At 47.3% G+C, this 23,473-nt stretch overlaps 1 protein-coding gene across 2 annotated transcripts; it reads left to right on the forward strand.

Moving 5' to 3' along the window:
* The first annotated feature begins 2,542 nt into the window (after nt 1-2,542).
* On the forward strand, nt 2,543-20,499 carry LOC310810169 (uncharacterized protein). Of its 2 annotated transcripts, none has more exons than XM_083677837.1 (5): nt 2,543-2,731; nt 7,017-9,840; nt 10,072-11,199; nt 12,314-13,218; nt 18,575-20,499. In XM_083677837.1, exons 2-5 carry the CDS (start codon nt 7,259-7,261, stop codon nt 18,997-18,999), a joined length of 5,040 nt encoding a protein of 1,679 aa, XP_083533963.1. In that variant the 5' UTR covers nt 2,543-2,731; nt 7,017-7,258; the 3' UTR covers nt 19,000-20,499. The 2 variants fall into 2 exon arrangements, with proteins under 2 accessions (XP_083533963.1, XP_083533962.1); XM_083677836.1 differs by lacking the exon at nt 18,575-20,499 and adding an exon at nt 14,485-14,747 and having other exon boundaries at nt 2,546-2,731.
* The last annotated feature ends 2,974 nt before the right edge of the window (nt 20,500-23,473 follow it).

The following is a 23,473-nucleotide window of genomic DNA, read 5'->3' on the forward strand; positions in this document are numbered from 1 at the left end:
ACGGTTTTGCATAGGTATTAAAGTAGCTCGTAGAATAATAATGTGTTACAGTAGCATTTTCCAAATAGTTCTATCTGTAGATACATGTTCATCGGCCCATACCATGGAGTCCCAAGTTGCTTAATAGTTTAATAGGCATACCAAATAATGATCTGCACTGTGTGCAGCAAGTTAATAATTTCTACAGTTATTTGACTGGTGAGTAGGTCGTTGTTTTGTGAAGAATAGATATATACACACTCTAACTCACCCACTCTAAGTTTATTGCGCAAGTTTCACAAACACTTTCAGCATGACAGCTCGGTCTCTGATACAGGTGTGTAATATATGCCATTTAGCTGACGCTTTTATCCAAAGCGACTTACATTGCAGTGAGTAAATTTTTCAGTATATATGGTCCCGGCGGGAATCGAACCCACAACCAGTGTTGTTAGCACCACACTCTACCAACTGAGCCACAGAGGACCGCGGTGTGAGAATGTACACCCCCAGGTACAGGAGGAGAATATGAGGATGGAATTAAAATGACACAGTCCTTTCTACCTCCATCAGACTACATTTGAAGACTATTCAAATGTAAAACTATACATTTTTGGGCCATTGCCCCACTATTGCTTGCGTGAAAGAGAGGCATTCACATTCAAAGTGAGCTTTGGGTGTGTCAGGGGTGTGTGTGTGTGTGTGTGTGTGTGTGTGTGTGTGTGTGTGTGTGTTGGGGGGGTGAGGAGGTGAGAAGAATTTCCAATGCCTCATTTATCAGGACAATATGGCCATTGGATGAAAATGTATGTTTTAAAATGATGCTGCAAACTATAAATCCTTTATAATGTTTATAAACGTTTCTAAATACCACCCTATTTCTACTTATTCAGATTCAGCGTTGTCTGCAGACTAAACATGAACAGAATCATGATCAGAATCAAAATCAGAATCAGGATCTACACACACACACACACGTTCAATAACAATACATTCACAATTCATATGCGCAATGGTACAATAATGGGTCTCACGTCTGTGCTCCTTGATCATGGGATCACTACTGAGATAATATTATATTATTATAATGGAATCATAACTGACAGAATAATGGCTGGAGGCCAAACAATACGTCTTTGTCCCAATGTTGAAGCATGTGACAAATAAAACACGTGTGCACTTCAGCAGGTTTGAAGCAGGGGAGGCTGGTGGAGGTAGAAATCGGAGGATGGGCTTATTGTAATGCATGGAATGGAATGAGGAATGAATGAGCCCGTCCTCCGATTTCTGCCTCCACCAGCCTCCACTGGTTTGAAGCAGAGTACTGGTGTGACCATGGGCTCTTTTGGTGTAAGCATGGGCTCTTTTGCGTCCATGCGGGAGACGGGGAGAGTACACAAGTGAAAACTTCAGGGAGAAAGGTGGAGAATTGGGACGCAACTCATAGGTAGCACATTCACAATGACAAACAGCTCGGGCTACAGTGTGTTTATTGTCTGCACAGCAGTGTAATGAACACATAAAATATGAAAACAACAGCACACATAAAACATAGTGACATGATCACACTACAGCAAATATATATATATATATATATATATATATATATATATATATATATATATATATATATATATATATATATATATTTGCTGTATATATATATATATTTGCTGTATATATATATATATATATACCAGGGGAGGCAGAGATCAGAGGATGGGCTTATTGTGATTTCTACCTCCACTCACACACAGATACACATCCTGCCTGGCGCTCGGACTCCTGTCTGGGTTTCCGAGGCCTTTTCCTTTTAGATGTGAATATGATATTCAATTACTGGCCTCAGCAATCATCAGCCACAAGATTCAATCATATTCAATAAAACTTTATTTAATTCCCACAGGGGCAATTAAGAAAGGCATTGACAGATCCAACACATTATCATCCTCCACTTGTAACAGCCTAAAGTGCACAGCAGCACAAACAACATCCTAGTTCATCATCTGTTAAATACACCCCCCATATATATCCACCCTTATTACAATACATAGAGTATGCATGATTCACTGAATGGGATTTAGCTAAAGATTGAATAGATATTTAATAGTCACATCAAATTACAGATTTAATGTGTAGAGAATCATTCTTAGGCCACAAACTGATGTAGTCTAATAAACTGAAAAAAACTGATTTTTGGAGTGATTATTTGTTATATAGGAACCCCCCACCCCCTCCCCCCCCCCCCCCCCCCCCCCCGAAGGAAATGATGAGTGTAATTCAGAAACCAAAGGGTGACCTCAGAATGTCATTTCCCTCTGTGATCACCGAAGCAGGGGCTGCTTTCATGGGGGACTATTTTTGAGCAGCGCCTGCACCAACGGTGGTTTGTTTTATTTGGATTAGCGAGCGCGCAGGAGCAAAAAAATGGACCAATTGAAATATTTAGGGGATCAGTAAACATTCAGAAGCACATGCAAAGAACTAATCTGTGTAAAAAGGATACGGTGTTTGATGCCGACGAATCCACAAAATTTTATTCTGCGCATGATGACGCGCAAAAGTACGCCTGTCTCCGCTTCACACGGCTAGCTAGCAGGAAGTATGTTGAATCGGTGGAAAAAAAGACCGAAGAATCAAAGTCGGTTGTTGATTTTGAAAAAAAAATAACATGCCGAATATATGAATTCTCCAATTCTGCACCATCAGATTCAGCATAATTCGCTCTGTTTCCACGAACGTCATTTAACGGGTAAGTTGTGGGCGTAAAACGTCTTAAACCGATGTTTTCCATCAATGGGCCAGAGCGTATTTGTCGAGATCTTTGTGTTGGTCAGGCTAGTTCACGTTAGCCCCTTGCGTGTCATGGTTATTGTACGCAGAGGCGAAATTTCACCGTAGACACTGTATTGTCAGGCCAAAGAAAATGTAATTATCCCCGACATTTGTGCACATTTGGTGTTTGATGAATCTTTGTATTTGCAAAATGTACAGTTAGCTTTTATCGCTTTAGCGACTTCCGTTTTCCTCTTCTTTTAGCATCGTGGGGGGCAAGCTCGGCCGCATAGCTTGCTAGCTACCAGTTTTTTCCTATTCGGTACAGATTGTATTAGTTTGATAAGAGGCCGTGTTATTGCTTAGTTTGGGCGAGTATTATAATAAACAATGTTATTTCTACTAGGATTAACCGAATTTGCATTAATCGCCTTTATCAATTATTGTATCTTCACACTTGACCTAGCTAACAGGCTAATGTTTGCACAGCTAAAATGAAGCTAACGTGCTATTGGCTAGAAAAAAAATAGCTTGCTAGACTAGAAAGCCATTTTCAGATTGAATTGGGCTCACCCTTAATATGTATTTTGCAGCATGATTGAGGTTACACTACATTTTTGCAAATTATAAGTCGATGTCTTGGTTAACGGTGCATGTTTGTGCAAAATTCCTCATTGCAAGCTAATGCTTGTCGGTGCTCGGGCCTTGACGTTGCCTAATTTGGGGAGTCGGCCGATGGAAAAGAACACGGAATGTCGCGCGGATCGGCGGTAAAGATGCCCTGCTTTTGTCCTAACAAATTCATGCCGAGTGAACTCGATGGAAAAGACAAGCCAAGGTCAGACAGTGCATTTGATTCCGTCGCGCATCTACCTAATCGGTTTCATATTTAGAAATGTGTTATGTCGAATTCCAGTTTTGTATTATGAATGTAGCCAATTGTTGAAATGTAGCGAGATGATCGCTACTCATCCGAGTTCTCATTCAAAACAACGCTTGCTTGTGTAAACAGAGAAATAGCATCGTTACATGTGCAATCGCATGAAAAGTACGATAATTTCGCACATAATACAAGTTTGTGTAGGCGGAGGTCGAATTATGAAACATTGATTGATATTGTGTCAATAATATCGCCTTTTAGGCCTCATTTGAAACACAGTCGGTGTTTGTTTACAGAATCTTGCAAACTCGTGGCTGGCGGTGAAAGTAAGAGAGGGAAAAGTGAAGTGTTTGTGATTGGCTGAGTGGCGGATCTCATTCAGAACCTCGAATCAGTCTTTTAATTGTTTGTATCTGTTTTAATTGTTTGTATTGTATATTTCCCCGTAAATTATTCGTGTTCAATTACCTCTGTTACAGACCTATCTCTAAACACTCTCCATGTCCCTGAAATGATCACACATTTAAAACAAATAAAATAAAATGTTTTATTCTCCATTTGGAATTTAAGTAGCTTTTTGTGATTATAAGCATGGACATTTTTAGAGTTTACAGAAGGTCCTATTCGGACCGTTTGCCCATTAGGGAAGGACAATGCTCAAGTAATAACAATCTAACCTATTACCTGCATATTGATTATGCATTCATAGCATACAATTCCCATGAAAATGCGCTTCAAAATGTCTGTCCCTGCACATCTACCAAAGCAGGAACCATGAACTGTTGAAAAATTAATACTACTGCTGCATTCACCATTCACATCACATTTGATAATGGCCAATCAAGCTGAGGTGTCAGAATGCAGACTTGAGTTTCTGCTCTCCAGGGGGAGTGAGACCCCAGGCTCTGCAGCACAGAGACAAGGGAGCTGCTCCATACGAATTAATTCACCTTTTTAGACAGGGGGGCACATTGTGCCTTTTTCATCTTTTTAGAAACTGTCAGCATTACAATGAGATCTTTTAAGCAAATTCTTTTCTCTTTTTAACAATGAAAGATTATTTTTTTCATTCTCGTCTGCCATGTAACACCCGTAACCCCCCTCCCCCCCAACCTCACCTCTGGATGTTCCATCTAGACCAATCCCAACCTCTCTCACACCTCTATCCGTTTGATCACACGCGTATTATCTTCCAACCCGGGTTCTCCTCCACGTCCGCGGCGAAGGCAACAAATTCATTGGAGGCTGAGAAAGTAAACAACAGCTGACAGACAACCGTAGCGGAAATGCTGTTCTGTGACGTTGGACCCATCTGGCAGTTGGCTACCCACTCCTTGATTGACTTGATGAGACGAGGGCATCCAGATGGCCTGGCGTTGGTGCTCTGGGTCGGGGTACCTTCCCCGAGGGCACAGGGCTTCTGTTTTCACACGTTCGCTAGCTGCCGCTGAAACCGCCAGACGAACCCATGCAGGGGAGAGTAGAGTATTCTGTTGAGGTGTGAATGCCACTCGAGTAGAGAGGAACAAATAGTAGTGTGTCAATAGGCCGTGTAGGAAGAAGTGCTGCGTTTTCCACCGTTTATGTACCTGAACGCTCAGGTGAATGTAATGACGGAGGGGGGGGGGGTGTAATTTGATATTGTTTTAATATGTTATGTTTATATTGTTGAAGCATAATGTATTCATATCCTTAATATTGAGAAATAAAAATGCTGATTATGAAAAACAGATGCAGAGGCAAGCCTGTGCAGGGACTTAAGCATTTTCCCATGAAACCAGTGTCCAATTCTGGTTGTTTACTTTTCTGTGTGCGATTTTGTAAACACCTCGTTAATTAGGAATTACTAGGAAAATGCATTTTGGTCAAAATACTGAAATATAAAAATCATGCACCACAAGATGACAATTTGCACCTCATTGTACAAGGACCGGACCCCAGGTTTTTTTTTATTTTTTTTTGAAAAATGTTATTTAAGTGAGACTAACCTGCATACTTAAAGGTTACATAAATATAACCATGAATAATGAAGTTCAATAGATTTCAATAATGATGAGTTTTTCACCTAATTTCACACACTCCATGTGAACCTGGGGACCTGGCAGAAGTGACCCTAGATTCAGACCTGGGGAGGCTGGTGGAGGTAGAAAACGGAGGACGGGCTCATTGTAATGCATGGAACGGAATAGGGAATGGTATCAAACCTCAAGTAACCGAGCCTCGGTGTGAGACAGCACGGGTCTTCTCAAATGTTGACCGTAGACCTAGGTTCAGCGTTCAGAAATGAAAACAGTCATGGTTTTGCCCTGGGATAAATCATTGTGTAAACCAACACTTTTTTGATTTTCATTTCACAACTTTACCAATTCACGCAACGGGCAAAAAAGGGCACAAAAAAAAGAGCCCTTTAAATAGGATTTAACAGATTTAGTGGCAACACCGAACATGAAGTATCTCATTTACCTGTGTAATAACACTGTATTAACACTGTATTAACACTGTGTAATAACACTGTACTGAGTTATAATCAACCCCATTACTGTGTAGTAGGGCTGGTAAATGCCAGGGATCGATAATACAATATTATATCAATACATAGGCTTTGATTCAATACTGCGATATTGCGAATCAATACTGCCAAAAATATAAGTTGTTTTTAATTTTATGATGCCAAACAGTTTAACCATAGGCCTACCTCCTTAAGGTGGGGTTTCAGTAAAAAAAAAAAAAAAAAAGAAACTTTTCAACTTGGAAAATAAAATTTTATGTAATAAATAAAGTGTTATTTTCCCCATATTGTGTCATTAGATGGGGTATGGGTATGAATAGGAGTGAATGCTGTGTACTGAATATTCTTCCAAATGTGAAGAACATATATAAAAAAACAAGGATATTGATACTGAGGATCAATCACTTCCCTCACCACTACATTGTAGGCCAATTAAAAAACAGTTCTGACATTACTTTGCAGTACTATAGAAATGACACACTGTTACTCCTTCAGCATTATTGGACTCAGACAAAGTGGAAGAAGTGCAGCTTGTGGAAGTGCACACAGTGCTTTCTTTACTCTGCCAACAAAGGTGTGTTCTGTGTATCCTTTAGCATAGGGAGGGGTAACACAGGTAACACCTATGGGTTCCCCAAGGGAACACACCTATGGTCTCCCAAGGTAACACACCTATGGGTTTCCCCAAGGGTAACACGCCTATGGGTTTCCCCAAGGGTAACACGCCTATTGGTCTCCCCAAGCAAATGGCTAGACATATTGGCCATCTCTGCCGTTTTATCTTTTTTAGTTTTTATAAAAAAAAATAAAAAAAATACTGTTCTTTTTCTAAATAATTAAATGTCCTCTGTGTTTCTTCTTGTGTTTCCACAGTGTCCCTCCAGTGCCTGGTCTCTGTCCAGGACCCTACCCCCACTGCCCTGACAGGGTGGCCTTGAGAGGCTGAAAGAGAAGACCCTATCTACAGCTCTGGGAAGAAAATGGCTGACAGCAGGAGGGCTGAGAGCTAAGCCTCACTCTTCCCCCCCTCCCCCCCTCCCCCCTCTCTGTTTTAGTTTTGTTCATTCTTCACCGCGAGGGCCTGATTTCTCTTTACTAATTTGCATTTTCTTACTATGGCAATGCATGATATGAGCCGTGCTAAGGGTTTCCCCTGCAAAGAGTGTGATATGGTATGTCCCAGTACCCCTAGTCTGTTAGAGCACATGAAAGCCCACTACCAGCAAGAAGAGAACGGCAGATTCGAGTGTGAGCAGTGTGGACGCATCTACAAGCACGCAGGCAGCTTAGCCAATCACAAGAAATCTCACGAAGTGGGCTCCTTCCAGTGTCCAGTGTGCACGAGGACCCTGCCCAACGCGGTCGCCCTGAAGAACCACCTCCGCATCCACACCCTGTCCCCCAGCAGCGCGCAGGCCGAAGAGGAGAACGAAGAAGTGCCCGAAGACGGACACGACGAGAGGGACTACGGTCTCGCCCAGGACCTGTCTGACGGCTTTGGCCGCAGTCACCTCAACAACAGTGGGATGGGACACGGTGTTATGTCCGGCCACGACCCAGAGGATCACAAGCATCAGAAGTCTCCCAGTTCTGACGACGCCTGGGATCGTCCGTTCAAGTGCGACCAGTGCGATAGAACCTACCGTCACCACGGTAGCCTCGTCAACCACAAGAAGTGTCACCAGCAGGGGACGTTCAAGTGTTCCGTCTGTTTCAAGCAATTCAACAACCTGGCAGCCCTCAACGGCCACGAGCGCACCCACAGCAAGTTCAAGACCCCTGGCGCGTCCATGTTGAACAACCTGCACGATACCGTGTCTGATCCACGGCCACCAGCTCCCCAGATTGACGACGGGGGTTCCTGCTTCTGCCACTTGTGCCAGGTCGCCCTGCCCAATAAGAGTGACTTTCAGGAGCACATCCTGCTTCACAACGCAGCCTCTTCTTCGCTGGGACTTGCCCGCACTTTCCCTGGGATAATGCCACATAATCTCAGCACTGTGCGCTCCCCAGCTTACACACCAGCCCTCGGAGACCCGCTGCCTCTCCCTCCCCTGCCTGATAAACGTGGCCCCTACGACCCGATGCTTGGGCCCCCTGTCAACAACCCCATCTATACCTGTGCGTACTGTGGGGCTGGGCATCCCGACCTGGACAGCCTCAAAGTCCATTACCTGACCCACGACCCCCATCCGGGCTCTCATGGTCAGGATGGGCCGTCTATCCTGAATTCTGACGGGCTCGGCTCTCAGCCATCCGTGTCATCGCCAGGAGGGGGCAGAGTGCAGCAGTCCTCATCCTCAGACGACGGAGATCGCCGTTTTAAGTGTAACGAGTGCGGGAAGAGCTACCGCCATGCTGGAAGCCTGGTCAACCACAAGCGCTCGCACCAGACTGGCCACTACCAGTGCACCATCTGCTGCAAGCAGTACCCACACCTGGCAGCTCTGCATAGCCACCTCCGCAGCCACAAGGGAAGGCCATCCAACCAGCCCATCAACAATGAGGGCGACTGGCTCTCCTCTGAGCCCCTGACCCTTGATTCCCAGCAGAGTTATGTGCAGGAGGGCAGTGGCGCGACCACCCCGATCTCCCTCCCTGGAAACCTGGGAGACGCAGCTCACTTCGTCCCTGACGGCGGCCACAGCAGCGGTTTGGATTCGTTGGAGTTCCATGACCGATTCGATGGCTCCCTTGCTCAGAGCAACTCTGGGCACTCCCCTCTTCCTCAAAACCACCGCCAGGCAGATAGACACATGTGCGCCGACTGTGGAGAAATGTATGGGGACATCTCCGGCATCAAGTCCCACATGTGCCCCCAGCGAAGACAGAACCAGGGAGGAGGGATGTCCAACGGTTTTATGGGCAACATGAACTACCACAGCCCCGGAGGTGCCGCTCTCCCCTCAGGCGGAGGGAATCTGAAGGAGGGCAGTGGTCAGCGCCGCGGACAAGACCAGATGCAGTACTCCCAGACCCAGGGTGGTGGGAAGAGGATGAACGACAAGGATGACGACGATGACGGAGAGGTGTACCAGTGCTCGGTGTGTGGGAATCATTATGCCAGCCTCAGGGCTCTGAGGAGTCACTTACGCAGCCATGCTAACAACCCCACAGGGCCTGGGACCTCTGCCTTATCCCCAGACCAAGACTGGAGGATGATCTGCAGCACCTGCGGCCAGAGCTTTGCCAGGAAACAGGACTTACTTAACCACCAGCTGATTCATGGCCCTGCAGCTGCAAGGGCAGATGGGCAAGGTCAGGGAATGGGAGGCAATCCCACCAACACCAACGGCAAAATGGATGGGCGGAATCACATCTGTGTCGACTGTGGAATGTTCTTTGCAGACCGCCACCACCTGATCACTCACCTGTGTCCTGGCAAAAACAGAGGAGGAGCGCTGGGTAAAGAAGGATTGAACGGAGCTAAAGGGATGACTGGCGGAGCCGGTGTTAGTGGCGGTGTTGGACCTGGGGGAAGTCGTGACCTAGGAGGAGACCGTAGACAGATGCCAGAATCTGGGGAACGACCCCATAAATGTGACCAGTGTGGAAGAGGCTACAGGCACCCTTGCTCCCTGCTCAACCACAAGAAGTCTCACAAGACTGGAGTCTTCAGGTGTCTTGTCTGCCAGAAGCGTTATTACAACCTGCTGGCTCTGAAGAACCACCAGAGGACCCACTTTGATTTGAAAAGGTAAATATTTAATTTTGTTGCTCTTCCCCTTTTTAAAGACTAGACATTTTGTAAGTGTTTGTGTTAAGTTACCTGAAAAGCTTAGTAGTACTGTGATCACCTTTTGTCCATTTGGGTAGCACAGGTATCATGATCTCAGTGCTATGGAGCTTTAGGAAACTCATCACAACCAGTGTTGTGCAGCCAGTCCCTTTCTCATATTTGATTCTTTCCTTGCTCCCTCTGCTGTAGGCACAAGTGTGAGGAATGTGGCAAGGCCTTCAAGATCCAGAAGCAGTTGATCAACCACCTGCGTCTCCATGAGGAACATAGAGCCAAGGCACAGGTGCGTGACCAGAGGCTCCAGGGAATGGCGCCCAACGGCTCCAGATTTCAGCAGGCTGGGCCCTCCCAACTCCAGTCCATGAGAGGAGAATCGTCCAAAGGCCACCACAACCCCGGCATGGGAGTCAAGTACGGCCAACAGCAAGGTTTCAAGAAACCTTACTCCTCGGCCGGATCCTCCAGGCCCCAGAACATTGACCCAACAGAGGGCGGACGTCGACCCTTCGCCTGCGAGGACTGCGGACGGACCTACCGTCACGCCGGCAGCTTGGCCAATCACAAGAACCTTCATAAGATTGGCGAGTATCATTGCAATGTCTGCAACTCGACCTATCCCAACCGCCTGGCTATGAAGAACCACCTGCGTCTCCACTTTGCCCTCAAGAAGCACACTTGCCTGGAGTGCGGGAAAGGCTTCCGCACCCAGAAGCAGCTGAGCACCCACACCACCGCGCAGCTCTGTAAGGCCGGTGAAGGAACTAGCGCCCAGATGGATTATGAGTGCGACGGCTGCTGCGAGGGGTTCGCAACCGCAGAGGAGCTCACCGCCCACGACTGCGCCGCCCAGCATCTCCCTTCCTCGTCCGCTTCCCTCAACAGCTCCAGCCTCAGCATGGAGGGGGTCGACCTGGGTCCTGACGAGCGCCCCTATGCCTGCGACCTCTGTGGCTGCTCCTACAAACACGCCAGCAGCCTCCTCAACCACAAGCACACACACAAGACGGGCGACTTCAGCTGCACCTTCTGTGACAAGCCGTACTCCAACTACATGGCGCTGCGCAACCACATGCGCATCCACACGCAGAAGAAGAGGCACATCTGCAACACCTGCGGGAAAGCCTTCCGCCTGGCCCGGTTCCTCCGCAATCACCAGAAGGTCCACGAGGAGGGTCACACTCGCTTCGGCTGCCCTAGCTGCGGGAAGAGCTTCCAGGGGAGATCTGGGCTGGCCAGGCACCGCTGTGGGGAGAACCAGGTAGGCATGGAGGGCAGGAGGAAGTCCGCTGCAAGCACGGGAGAAGAGTGCCGGTACACGTGAGTTCTCGTCTGTTGTTCGTGATTCTTGTGAAAAGTAGTGAAGATCATAGGTTTCTACATGTCTATTACAGGTATATGATCTCCAATCCGGCTTCCTTGGGACCATACGCGTGCCGGAATTCGGATTTTTCTGAAGTTTGGACAATATGATTAGTGGAGAGACCAGATAAGTCACCCCCGTTTGCTTTCAGTTAGCTATATGCACTAGTTTTCCTAGGTCACTTTCAATCAGAAATTGAATTGATTTGCACAGTTAGATGTTTTGTTTTCCTGTTTTTCTTTTTTTTTTTTTTACCAAAGATTATGAAATTGATACCCATTCATAGTAGCTGATGTAGCATACCAAGTAAGAGTAATGAATTGTGTGTTCCTTGTACTTGTTTTGAATTGTAGTGTTCCTTTGTATGTTCGTTATTGTGTTTTATTCAGTTTAAATTGTGAACTAGTAATATCAGAGAAAAGACAGGATTTGTGGGCCCAATTGATAGTTGTATATGGTAAAAGACCAAGTTAGGTGTTTTGACATGTAGATTCAGATGCCTAGGAAGTATTTGGAGCTGGCTGCACTGCACAGGCTAGGTGTCTCGATATAATAAGATGATTTACCCACTTTATTTCATGTATGAAAGGCAAACGACTCAATCTTTTCATTGGTCACTTATCACCATATCTTACCGTAGTTTGGGGCAGGTTTTGAGCAGTGTCTTAAGGGATTTTCTATGTGCAGTGCAGGGAGCCACAAATACTTCCTAAAACAAAAACATATGAGACTTCAGTTATCTGTGTAGAACAGTCTATAGCTTCTTCCTTCCTCCCCTTCCAATGTGTTCCTCTATATTTATTGCCTTAAATGGTTAATTGCTTCTCATAGTAGTTGATGGTAAACCACTTGTAGTCATCTCAAAAGCTTAAAGCCGGATTCAAGATCATATACCTGTACATATGCTAGATTTCTGCTTTTCTTGAGATTGAGACAATGACTAGTTAAAGTTGTATCGAGTAGAAAAGTGGTAACCATTAATCGGCTAGATTAGCGAAGAAAGCACCATGAGCCGTGGCTAACGTTCCCCCCCCCCCCCCCCCCCTCCCTCCTCCTTCTGTCTCTTTACAGATGTGATCAGTGCGGCCGCGCTTACCGTCATGCCAGCTCCCTCCTCAACCACAAAAACACCCACACCGTCGGCATCTACCACTGTGCCGTGTGCCTCAAGACCTACTCCAACCTCCTGGCCCTCAAGAACCACCGGCGCATCCACTCTGAGACGCGGCGTCACCGTTGCCCGGACTGCGGCAAGGCCTTCCGCGTCTCCTCCCAGCTCCAATCCCACCGCAAGGTCCACCTGAAGGAGCGCCAGCTGTCCTGTGGGTCCTGCCAGCGGAGCTTCCCCACCCAGGCCAGCTTCAGGCTCCACTTGGAGATCCACCACGGCCAGGCCCCCCGGCCCCCCCAGCAGACCCAGCCCAGGGCAGGGGGAGCTGCCTCCACGTCCGGGGGAGGGGGCTCCTCCTCAGACCTTAGCTGGGGGTCGGGTTTGGACCTCACCCTGATGCAGGCCCAGGGCCTGGACCCCAATGGCCTCCCCAAGCTCAGCTCCCCGTCCTCCCAGGGCCCCAGCCGGAGCCGTGGGGCGACGGGGACCAAGTCTCACGTGTGCGACCAGTGCGGCCGCGCTTACCGCCACGCCAGCTCCCTCCTCAACCATAAGAACAGCCACAAGACAGGCGCCTACTTCTGCAACTCCTGCCAGAAGGAGTTCCCCCACCTGATGGCGTTGAAGAACCACCGGCGCATCCACACTGAACCCAAACGCTACCAGTGCCCCGACTGTGGGAAGTCCTTCCGTGTGTCCACCCAGCTCATCTGCCACCGCCGCATCCACACCAAGGAGAAGCCCTTCTCCTGCCACCAGTGTGACAAGCGCTTCTCCAGCAAGTCCAACCTGCGCCACCACCAGAAGGTGCACTGGAGCAGCTCTGCGCCCCCCACCATGGCCATGGGCGCTGCCAGCTTCCTGGGTATGCCCTCAGGCCCGTTTCTATAAGTCTGGGTGGGGGTGGGGGCAGCCGGGGGAGGTCGTAGTGTGAGATTACAGTGTGCAAATGCCATGGGGGGTTTCTGGAGCTGCCAAAACTTTTCTTCTTCCTCTTCACCCTCCTCCTCCTCCTCATTCACCTCCATCTCGCCAGTGTTGTAGAGTGTGAGGTTTATATTTGCAGGTATCCATAGAGCAGGTTATGTGGCCTCTAGAGACACACACAAACATGCACACGAACACCCCCCCCCAGGCCCCTGCATGCAGCCCCCCAGACGCTCCCCAGACACGGAAGGGAGGGAGAGGACTTCACACGGACATCGTCTTCTGCGCTGGTTAGGACACTCTTGGTTGACATCTCAGGTTGGAGTTGCTCAACACACCCCCGTCCCCCCCCTTCTCCCTGTTCACCCTCATCAACCAACATTGCAGCCCCCTCCCAGGCCTGCATTCACACGTTGGCCTTTGTTAGGAAACAACAGGCCGTCCTCTCTCCTCCACCTTAAGGGCAACACCAGGACTGACTCCCAGACGGCCCGCCCAGTGTAGGACAGGAGCTAGGAGCTAGGCTTCTCTACTACTCTGTAGCCCTGTAGACTATACAGCATAGATACCTTTTTTTTTCTTTTTTTTTTATAAATGTACTGTTCTCCTCCACTAGCTCCCTGCTGCATATCACACGTCATGGTAGAACCCATCAGTGTTTTAGATCCAGTCTCAGTGAGGTCGCAGCTAAGAGGGTTGTCCTCTAGGAGGGAAGCTCTTCTGAAGCTCTGGTCACAGCACAAACGCCATTGTAACGTGAGAACCTAACCCGAAAAAAAAAAAATGAAAAATCAGACGAGCTAATTTTTGACCGACGGGGTCGATGTCTTTTGCTTTCTCTCTGCTCTCTCAATGCATCGCACGTCATTGCATCCCATCTCCATGTGTGTGTGTGTGGTGATCTTGGATAAAGCCTTTGTCTGCGGCCTTCGTCATGTTTGTAGAGGAGAATCTTGACCAGTAAAACGAAAACATTGATTTCATTTCAAAGTAGCAGCGACTGTAGAAAGAGTGAGAAATACATGTCTGATAGGAGGGAAGAGATATGTAAACCTGACATTGTGTATAGATTTGAGTTTTAAACGGTGACTACAGTGGTTGGGATGATGATGATGATGATTCTGTAATGTGGGCCTGTTCTTAGGGTGTGTTGATGCTCCCAACTGAGGTTCTAATTGTTTTCTAACTTGTGTGTTTCTTGCAGCACGAAGATGAGCTTCAAACCTTATTATTCAACAGATGCCACCCACACTCTGTCATGGGTTGCTTCTTTGTGACATCACAGTTGACTTGTGTGTTCTCCCCTCCGCCCCCCCCCGGCCCCCGGCCCCTGCCCGCCCCCCTCCCGCCCCTTCCCCAATTATTTGAAACTTGTTTCTGGGCACCCGTAATTTCAACACTGCGCCTAACTAGCTAACGTGTATAGACCGATAGGTTGTGGTTATGAAAGACGGAAAAAAAAAGAGAAAATTCAAAAACAGGACAAAAAATAAAAGTTAAAGAAAATGTATATTGTTAGGCCCGAGCTGGCATTTGGTTGTATTGTTATCGTACTTCTGACTGTATTATTTTACAGTACGACTTTTATAAAAACAGATCATTGTAGTATGCATTTATTTATATTAACACTTGTAATGGAAAACGCTAGTCTTAGGATCTCTGAGTTTAGGAGCTGTGTTGTAACCACCCCACCCCCCCTCCTTGACCTCCACCTCGACCCTGACCCCCCTCCCCCCACGACCCTTTCTCCTCCTCCTGTATGTACCGTTGACATGGAGTCGCCATGGCGATCGACTCCCAAAGAACACTTGTTACAGTGACTGTACTTCTCCCGTTTTAAGTCGTTTGAATTTGTTATGCTTTTAAAAGATGATGTTTCTGTCCCCCTTGTACAATAAAACAGGGAGCTGTTCTAATGTGTGTTAATTGATTGCAGTACGAAGATTTAAGGAACTATTACTGAAATGTTTTTGCCTTTTACAAGTGATGTTGTGACCGTCGTTTCCTTCTCAACCCCCTCCCTCCCCCGACTGGACATTTCTCTTCTATTTCACAAACACAACGCTCTCGCACTCAAAGGGATGACTTTGTGAAATGTTAGTGCATTCAGTCTTCATTTATTATTTCAAGTTTTATTTTTTGTTACACTTTTATTGTAACCCTTGTATTTATTAGTATTTCTTTTATTTAATTGCGTTTGACTATTCGAAGCTCTGTGTGAACACCTTTTCTTGGGAGCACTGGTGCTAGTACGTGACGACATAAAGTGACAGTGAAGTGATTTTAGGAGTAAAAACATGGTAACTATAACAGAGGATAATAACTGCATATTTTAATTCAACCCTTTTTTGCGTATTATCCACAATTTGGTTCACAGTGGACTCTTCCCACCTTCATTTGGCTAGTTTAGAAAAGGATTGGTTTGAACAAGTATAATACTCATTCATTTTTAAGTTCTAACTTTTTGTTTCCATGCATATATATGTAATGCTTACTATACACTTTTATAAACTATGTTTTGATAATTCATTTCTTAACAAAAACTTGTCCATATTATAACCCCTAATGCTGAGTACTGAAAATAAATAGCTGGAAAAAAAAGAAAGAAACGAGTGATGAACAGTGTTGTGAATCGATTGTCCTTCACCTCCACACATGTACTGTTGAAGTTGGGATGCACTGATGTGGGACTCTGGGCCGGTAAGCGTTACCGACGTTAGCCTGTAGCGATATTAGCCTGTAGCGATATTAATCTGTAGCGATATTAGCTTGTAGCGATATTAGCCTGTATCGATATTAATCTGTAGCGATATTAGCCTGTAGCGATATTAGCCTGTAGCGATATTAATCTGTAGCGATATTAGCCTGTAGCGATATTAGCCTGTAGCGATATTAGCTGCACACCTGACCATAAGGTACGACTGGCACTGATTGGTGCTTCCAGCGCATTGAGAAGAGGAAAACCATATTTGATGATAACCACTGATAATGTTTTAGTTCAAATTTGACATTCATGGAAAGCCTTTTTCGTTGGCCTAGAATAAGGCTAATCAGTCGTCTCTGACCAACATGATTGAATATTCCAAAGCAAATGTCTTGCTACAACGATTTGACGGCCAGATATATCGTGCATCCCTACTTTTTAGGTGTTATAGTTGTGTGTTATGTGTTTTTGATGTAAGGCCTTTTCACACTGGCTTATTCTACCCCCAGAACTTCAGACGGGGAGGAAAATATGTGTAGGGCAAAGGTTTACCTGTTTTAAGGAATGTTGACATGGTGTAGAGTAGGGGTCTGCGTGTGCGACTAGACTAGGGGTTTACCTGATGGGGAATGTTGACATGGTGTAGAGTAGGGGTTACCTGTACTAGGGAATGTTGACATGGTGTAGAGTAGGGGTTACCTGTACTAGGGAATGTTGACATGGTGTAGAGTAGGGGGTTACCTGTACTAGGGAGAGCTAGCTGGATGTGCATGCTTTAGCCCCAGCCTAGCATTAACACACCTGTGTCAAGCAGGGGAGGCTGGTGGAGGTAGAAATCGGAGGACATGGTCATTGTAATGCATGGAATGAAGAATGGTATCAAACACGACCAAACAATTCTTATGGTGGGCCCAAGCCCCACTGCTGTGCTCAGTACCAGGTAGTCGATGCCTATGGAGTCCTCATCATCAGGGGACATGGTGGAGAGTATGGGCTTCCTCTCCTAGTCTCACCACCTTCATCTGCTCAGGGAGAAAGACACAGGATCGGTGAACACAAAACGGTGATCATTTTCTGTGACTTTCCCTTCGGTGCAGATAACGGAAAGGAGGCAAGGAGAGGAAGCCACGTTTGGTCCGTTGACCAAACCTTGACCTCGTTGACCTTGTGGTGTGATGCTCTTCTCTGCTGCTAGGTTGGGGGAGGCTGGTGGAGGTAGAAATCAAGAGGACAGGCTCATTGTAATGTGTGGAATGGAATGGGTGTATGATCTCATTCCATTCCATGCATTAACAATGAGCCCTTTCCTCTGATTTCTACCTCCACCAGCCAGACACTGTGCTAGACACTCGAGGCTGGTGGCCTTCCCATACGGCATGAAGGAGTCGCCACGGTTTACACAGCTTCCTCCATTTGATAGGCTCATCACTTTGGCTCAGGACAGCCCCACCACCTGTCACATGATGCTGGTACTATCTTATGTGTAACGAGCGCATCTTCTTTATGCAGTCTCCAAGGAATGGCCACAGGAGCCTTACTCCTCCCCTTCACCTTAGCCTAGACTTGACTACGCACACCCGACATGTTGAAGACGTGATGACGTCATTATGCAGCACATCAAGAGCACCTTGCCATGTGGAGATAGTAGCACGGCCGCTGGTCTTATTTTCACAATCAGCCAATTGGGTTGCTGCGTTCCCCCACCGGAGACAGAACCTGATTGGACAATAAGCTCTGACTTCAGCCCAGTGGCTGCCCCCTCCTAGTGTTGGAGGGGAGAAAAAAAACTAAAAACATAACTTCTTGACTCTCAACCGGAATTCTGCACATATTGAATTCACACTGATTCCTTGTTGTTGATTTCATGTGTGTTGAACCTTGTGTATCAGCATGCAAGCAGAAGACGTTAGTGCTTGATAAAGATCCAGCTGTGTTGAATACAATACACTGTCCATTATGTGTTGCATTTGGAGTCATGCAGGGGAGGCTGGTGGAGGTAGGAATCGGAGGACGGGCTCATTGTAATGAATGGAATGAGGAATGCCATCAAACATACGTGGTTGATACCATTCCTCATTCCATTCCATGCATTACAATGAGCCCGTCCTCCGATTCCTACCTCCACCAGCCTCCCCTGGAGTCATCAGTTACTGTTCCCCTAGCCCTGGATCTGGGAACAAGGCTATATAGGAAAGGCTCCCTATTAGAAAGGCTCCCTGCAATGCTATAGTTGGGTGGTGTTAACATGAACATCAGAGCCTAAAAAATTGCAGTCAAGACAGAGACAGGTTTCCATTTGTGAAGGCCTATTTGGTTGGCTTTGATGGGCAGATTGAAAAGTTATTGGGAACACATTGGCAGCCTTTTATGACAAAGGGTAATGGTTAGGGATTTTTTTTATTTTCATTTTTCAACAACAACCACACAGACATGGACAAGCCACTATCTGTTGTTCCGCTCTCTGTCAATCTGCCTCTCTTGTAAAATAGATTTTATCTCAGTGAGACTAACCTGGATGAATGAGGGTTCAATGAAATATACATGAATATGTTGATGATGGTTTTAACATCTTCATCTTTTCCGTTCTCAGATCTGACGTCCGTGGGGTCGCGGCCAGGGAGCAAGTCTCACGTGTGCGACCAGTGTGGACGTGCTTACCGCCACGCCAGCTCCCTCCTCAACCACAAGAACAGCCACAAGACAGGCGCCTACTTCTGCAACTCCTGCCAGAAGGAGTTCCCCAACCTGATGGCGTTGAAGAACCACCGGCGCATCCACACTGAACCCAAACGCTACCAGTGCCCCGACTGTGGGAAGTCCTTCCGTGTGTCCACCCAGCTCATCTGCCACCGCCGCATCCACACCAAGGAGAAGCCCTTCTCCTGCCACCAGTGCGACAAGCGCTTCTCCAGCAGGTCCAACCTGCGCCACCACCAGAAGGTGCACTGGAGCAGCTCCACCCTGGCCAGAGGAGCCAGCAGCTTCCTCACTATCCCCTCACGGCCCTTCCTCTAGGGTGGAGCAGGGCCTCTCCATCCCCTCACCACCCCCTCTCCTCTAGGGTGGAGCAGTACCCCATCACCCCCTCCCCTCTAAAGTGGAGCTGCTTGCGGGTGTGTCCAGTCCCAAACTAGGCCCCTGCTCCCTGCCCCCTACCCCCAATTCTCCACCCTTTCCCTGGAGTGTACACTAGTTCCCTCCCCTACATGGATGATATAGTCTAGGACTGGTGTTAGCTTGGGCTCTTACATCAGTCCTATGCGTTTAGATCGTTTAGGGAAGTGCAAAAGTGCACAAGCAAGACTTCGGATACAAGGGGATGTGTGGTCGTCAACTTCCTCTTGCCCTCTGATTTCTGATTGGCCAGGAGCTTTCATCACCCTGAGAACACCTATGCTCCTCAAGTGCATCGGGGCAAGGGGTCAAGGGTCGACTGGGGATCATTGTGCGGAGCGCCATGGTGTTTCTGGAGCTGCCATAAACTCTTCCTCTTCTTCAGCCTCCTCTTCCTCATCCACCCCCATCTCCCTTTGGTCGGAGGAAAAGACTCCTGAGACACTGTATATAGTTTTAAACGGTGACTGCAGCGGTGGGGGATGTGGTGATGATGATGATGATGATGATTCTGTAATGTGGGCCTGTTCTTAGGGTGTGTTGATGCTCCCTTCTGAGGTTCTGATTGTTTTCTAACTTGTGTGTTTCTTGCAGCACGAAGATGAGCTTCAAACCTTATTATTCAACAGACGCCCCCCCTGCTCTCTTTAGACGTAGCCTCAGCTGTGACGTCATAATGCACAGCTGGGTCGACTTCCTGCTTTCCGACAATGACAGAACTCTTCTGCTAAGAACTCTAGTCGGCCAAGGGTTAGGGTACCCCCCCCCCCCCACCCCACCACCACCACCCCATCCCCACTGGCTCCTCCCAGTTTGTGCCCTCCATTGTGACACGCCTACACGGAACGGAGCCCTGCTGTGTGTGATGATGTCATAGTCCTGAGTCTTCCTCTCCTGGGTTGCTCTGTGACATCACATTTGACTTGTCGTCTTCTTCTTCTTCTCATTATCTGACAGTGTTTCTTGGTACCCATGTTTTCAACACTGTGCCTGACTTAGTTAGTGTGTATAGACCGATAGGTTGTGGTAAAAAATTAATATGAAAAATAATACGTAAAAAAAAAAAAAGAACATTGGAAAAAAAAAAAGACAAGTAAAGAAAGTGTAGAATGGTGGTTTTATCATGTATCGTTGTCGTACTTTTGTCTGTATTATTAACAGTACGACTTTTATAAAAACAGACCATTGTAGTATGCATTTATTTATGTTAACACTTAATGGGAAATGCTAGTTTTAGGGTCTCTGACCCCCTCCCCCCTCCCTGACATCTTCCCCGACCCTGACACCACCCTTCCCCCACCCTCACACCCCCACCCCCCACCCTGACAATCCCCTCCCCCACACCCCCTCCTTCTCCCCCACTCCCTCCCTCACACCCACCTCCCCCTCCCCCACCCCCCTCCCTCACACCCACCTCCCCCTCCCCCACCCCCCCCTCACACCGCCCTCCCTCACACCCCCCTCCCCTGTCCCACACCGCCCTCCACTACCCCCTCCCTCACACCCCCTCCCCCTCCCCCACACCGCCCTCCCCTACCCCCCTCCCTGGCCTGTAACTGTCTGGAGGGTCATGTAAGGAGCCAGTTCACCATCCTGTCTGCAGACCAAACCTGGGTCTAACACAAAGGCTTCAAAGGCTTATTTTGGTCTTTAAATATCATTTTTGCCTCTGGCACATGAGAACCAGTGAGTGAAACAGATCCAGAGGTTAAAGTATTTCCCTATAATGATATGGAATATGATTATCAAGAATCTGGATTTTAACCCAGCTTTTCTCTCCATGGCCCCTTGTTAAACCATCTTATTTATTTTTTTAACAGACTGTAACAGATTCTGTCTTTGTTTAAAATGGGGGGGAACTTAATTTGTTAGTGATGTACAGTAGTAGCTTGCAGCCAAGGGGATGGGGGCTCGTTGTTGGGTGCTTTGTGTGAATTGCAGTTAGATACTCTGCAGTTAAAATATGTTGATTGTTTACACTTCCCATGTTGATTGGGGGAGCTAGACTGTTGTGGTGGTTGTGTGAAACAGACGGGAATGCTTTAGTTAAAGAGAAACAGGCCTTTTCACTGGTTAGACAACATTTCCTTTTGTCAACATCATGAACTGTTTGTTCATTGTATCCACATCAGCTAACCCAGATATATTCATCTTATATTCATCCATTATGCCTTTCATTTGATTGTGTTTTCTTCTCATTGTTTTGATGTGCTGATGTTCAGGTCGTTTTTCACCAGAAACCTGAGGAATACTTTGAGTTGTATCACCATATGTATGAATGTGTGTTTTACTAATAAAGTTCAATCAAAAAGAGCCTTACTTAGCCTCTGCATGTTGATAGATTCAAGGGAGGCTGTTGGAGGTAGAAATCGGAGGACAGGCTCGTTGTACCAAATACCATTCCTTTTTCCATTCCATGCATTACAACGAGCCTCTGTCCACCAAATTCCACCTCCACCAGCCTCCCCTGGAGGGATTTGAATAAACAATGTTTACTCCCACTGTTGGTTTTCATGTAATCGCATTGTCTAAATTCTAGTTATTTAGCAGATGCTCTTATTAACAAACAACAGCCAGTACCAAGCAGGGGGAGGCTGGTGGAGGTAGAAATCGGAGGACGGGCTCATTGTAATGCATGGAATGGTATCAAACATATGTTTTGTGTGTGTCCTCATTCCATTTCACACGTGTGTGATACCATTCCTCATTCCATTCCATGCATTACAGTAAGCCCATCCTCCAATTTCTACCTCCCCCAGCCTCCGTTGGAACATACACAAGGGCAGAGGTATAATATCATTCAGGTACTCTCTGTCACAACCAAGTTCAGCTCCGTAGTGAGATGTCATCAGAACAGAATGTCAGGGTGTTCTCAGAACACTCATGTCAGAATAGAACAGAAGTCTCAGGTGTGATCTGCAGAATCAGGAGACGAGATCAGACAGCCGAGGTCTTTGTTAAAGGTTTATTACAACACTCAAACAGAAGTATACTAGATCAAAGTGAGCGAAACGCACCGTGTGTTGCAGGTATACAGGATGTCCCTGTCCTGCGTGATAGGGTTACTGTGACTTTCATCAAAGCCAAGACTGACAAGTGTGTATTCATATCCTGACTGTAAGGTTTTATAGTGAGGTGTTGCATGTGTAGCAGTGGTTTTCACCAAAGGAAGGGCTGGATAGTTGGAGGGCACTCACCTGATCTACTAGATAATATGCTGCATCTTCTGGGGCATTGCACAGCAGGCAAATGTGTTCCAGATCGCACACACGCATGCATGCACGCACGCACACACACACCACGCATGCACGCACACACAGCACATACCACACAGACACACATACCATGCACCACACACACCATGCACACACACACACACACACACACATACACACACAAACACACCACACCACACACACACATCCCACAGACCACACCACCAAACCACCACACCACACCGCCACACAGACATGGCACATCTTAGGGGAGGGTCATTAGAAATGTTGGTAACACTGTGGACTAAGGGGCTACCGCTGCTCTCTATGACATCACTACCGCTGCTCTCTATGACATCACTATCGCTGCTCCTTATGACATCATTACTGCTGCTCTCTAAGACATCACTACCGCTGCTCTCTATGACATCATTACTGCTGCTCTCTAAGACATCACTACCTCTGCACTCTATGACATCATTACCCCCAATGACATCACTACCGCTGCTGCCTATGACCTCACTACCGCTGCTCCCTATGACCTCACTACCGCTGCTCCCTATGACATCACTACCGCTGCTCCCAATGACATCACTACCGCTGCTCCCTATGACATCACTACCGCTGCTGCCTATGACCTCACTACCACTGCTGCCTATGACCTCACTACCGCTGCTCCCTATGACATCACTACCGCTGCTGCCTATGACCTCACTACCGCTGCTGCCTATGACCTCACTACCGCTGCTGCCTATGACCTCACTACCGCTGCTCCCTATGACCTCACTACCGCTGCTCCCTATGACCTCACTACCGCTGCTCCCTATGACCTCACTACCGCTGCTGCCTATGACCTCACTACCGCTGCTCCCTATGACCTCACTACCGCTGCTCCCTATGACCTCACCACCGCTGCTGCCTATGACCTCACTACCGCTGCTCCCTATGACCTCACTACCGCTGCTCCCTATGACCTCACTACCGCTGCTCCCTATGACCTCACTACCGCTGCTCCCTATGACATCACTAACTCCCTTCTCTTCGAACCCTAACTCATGCATTTAACAGGAAAGGACTGGTCTGAGAAACATGGGGGAAACTCTCACCATGCTTAAACCATGAGAGTGAACTCTCCACTATTGGGAGAGGGGAGTGCACAA

The sequence above is a fragment of the Argentina silus genome (assembly GCF_951799395.1).
Source record: "Argentina silus genome assembly, chromosome: 9".
Taxonomy (NCBI): domain Eukaryota; kingdom Metazoa; phylum Chordata; class Actinopteri; order Argentiniformes; family Argentinidae; genus Argentina; species Argentina silus.

Coding starts and splice junctions, on each gene's coding strand:
- LOC310810169 (XM_083677837.1), top strand. CDS start 7,259: ATGGCAATGCATGATATGAGCCGTGCTAAGGGTTTCCCCTGCAAAGAG. Junction 9,841..10,071: donor ACCCACTTTGATTTGAAAAG/GTAAATATTTAA, acceptor CCTCTGCTGTAG/GCACAAGTGTGAGGAATGTG. Junction 11,200..12,313: donor GGAGAAGAGTGCCGGTACAC/GTGAGTTCTCGT, acceptor GTCTCTTTACAG/ATGTGATCAGTGCGGCCGCG.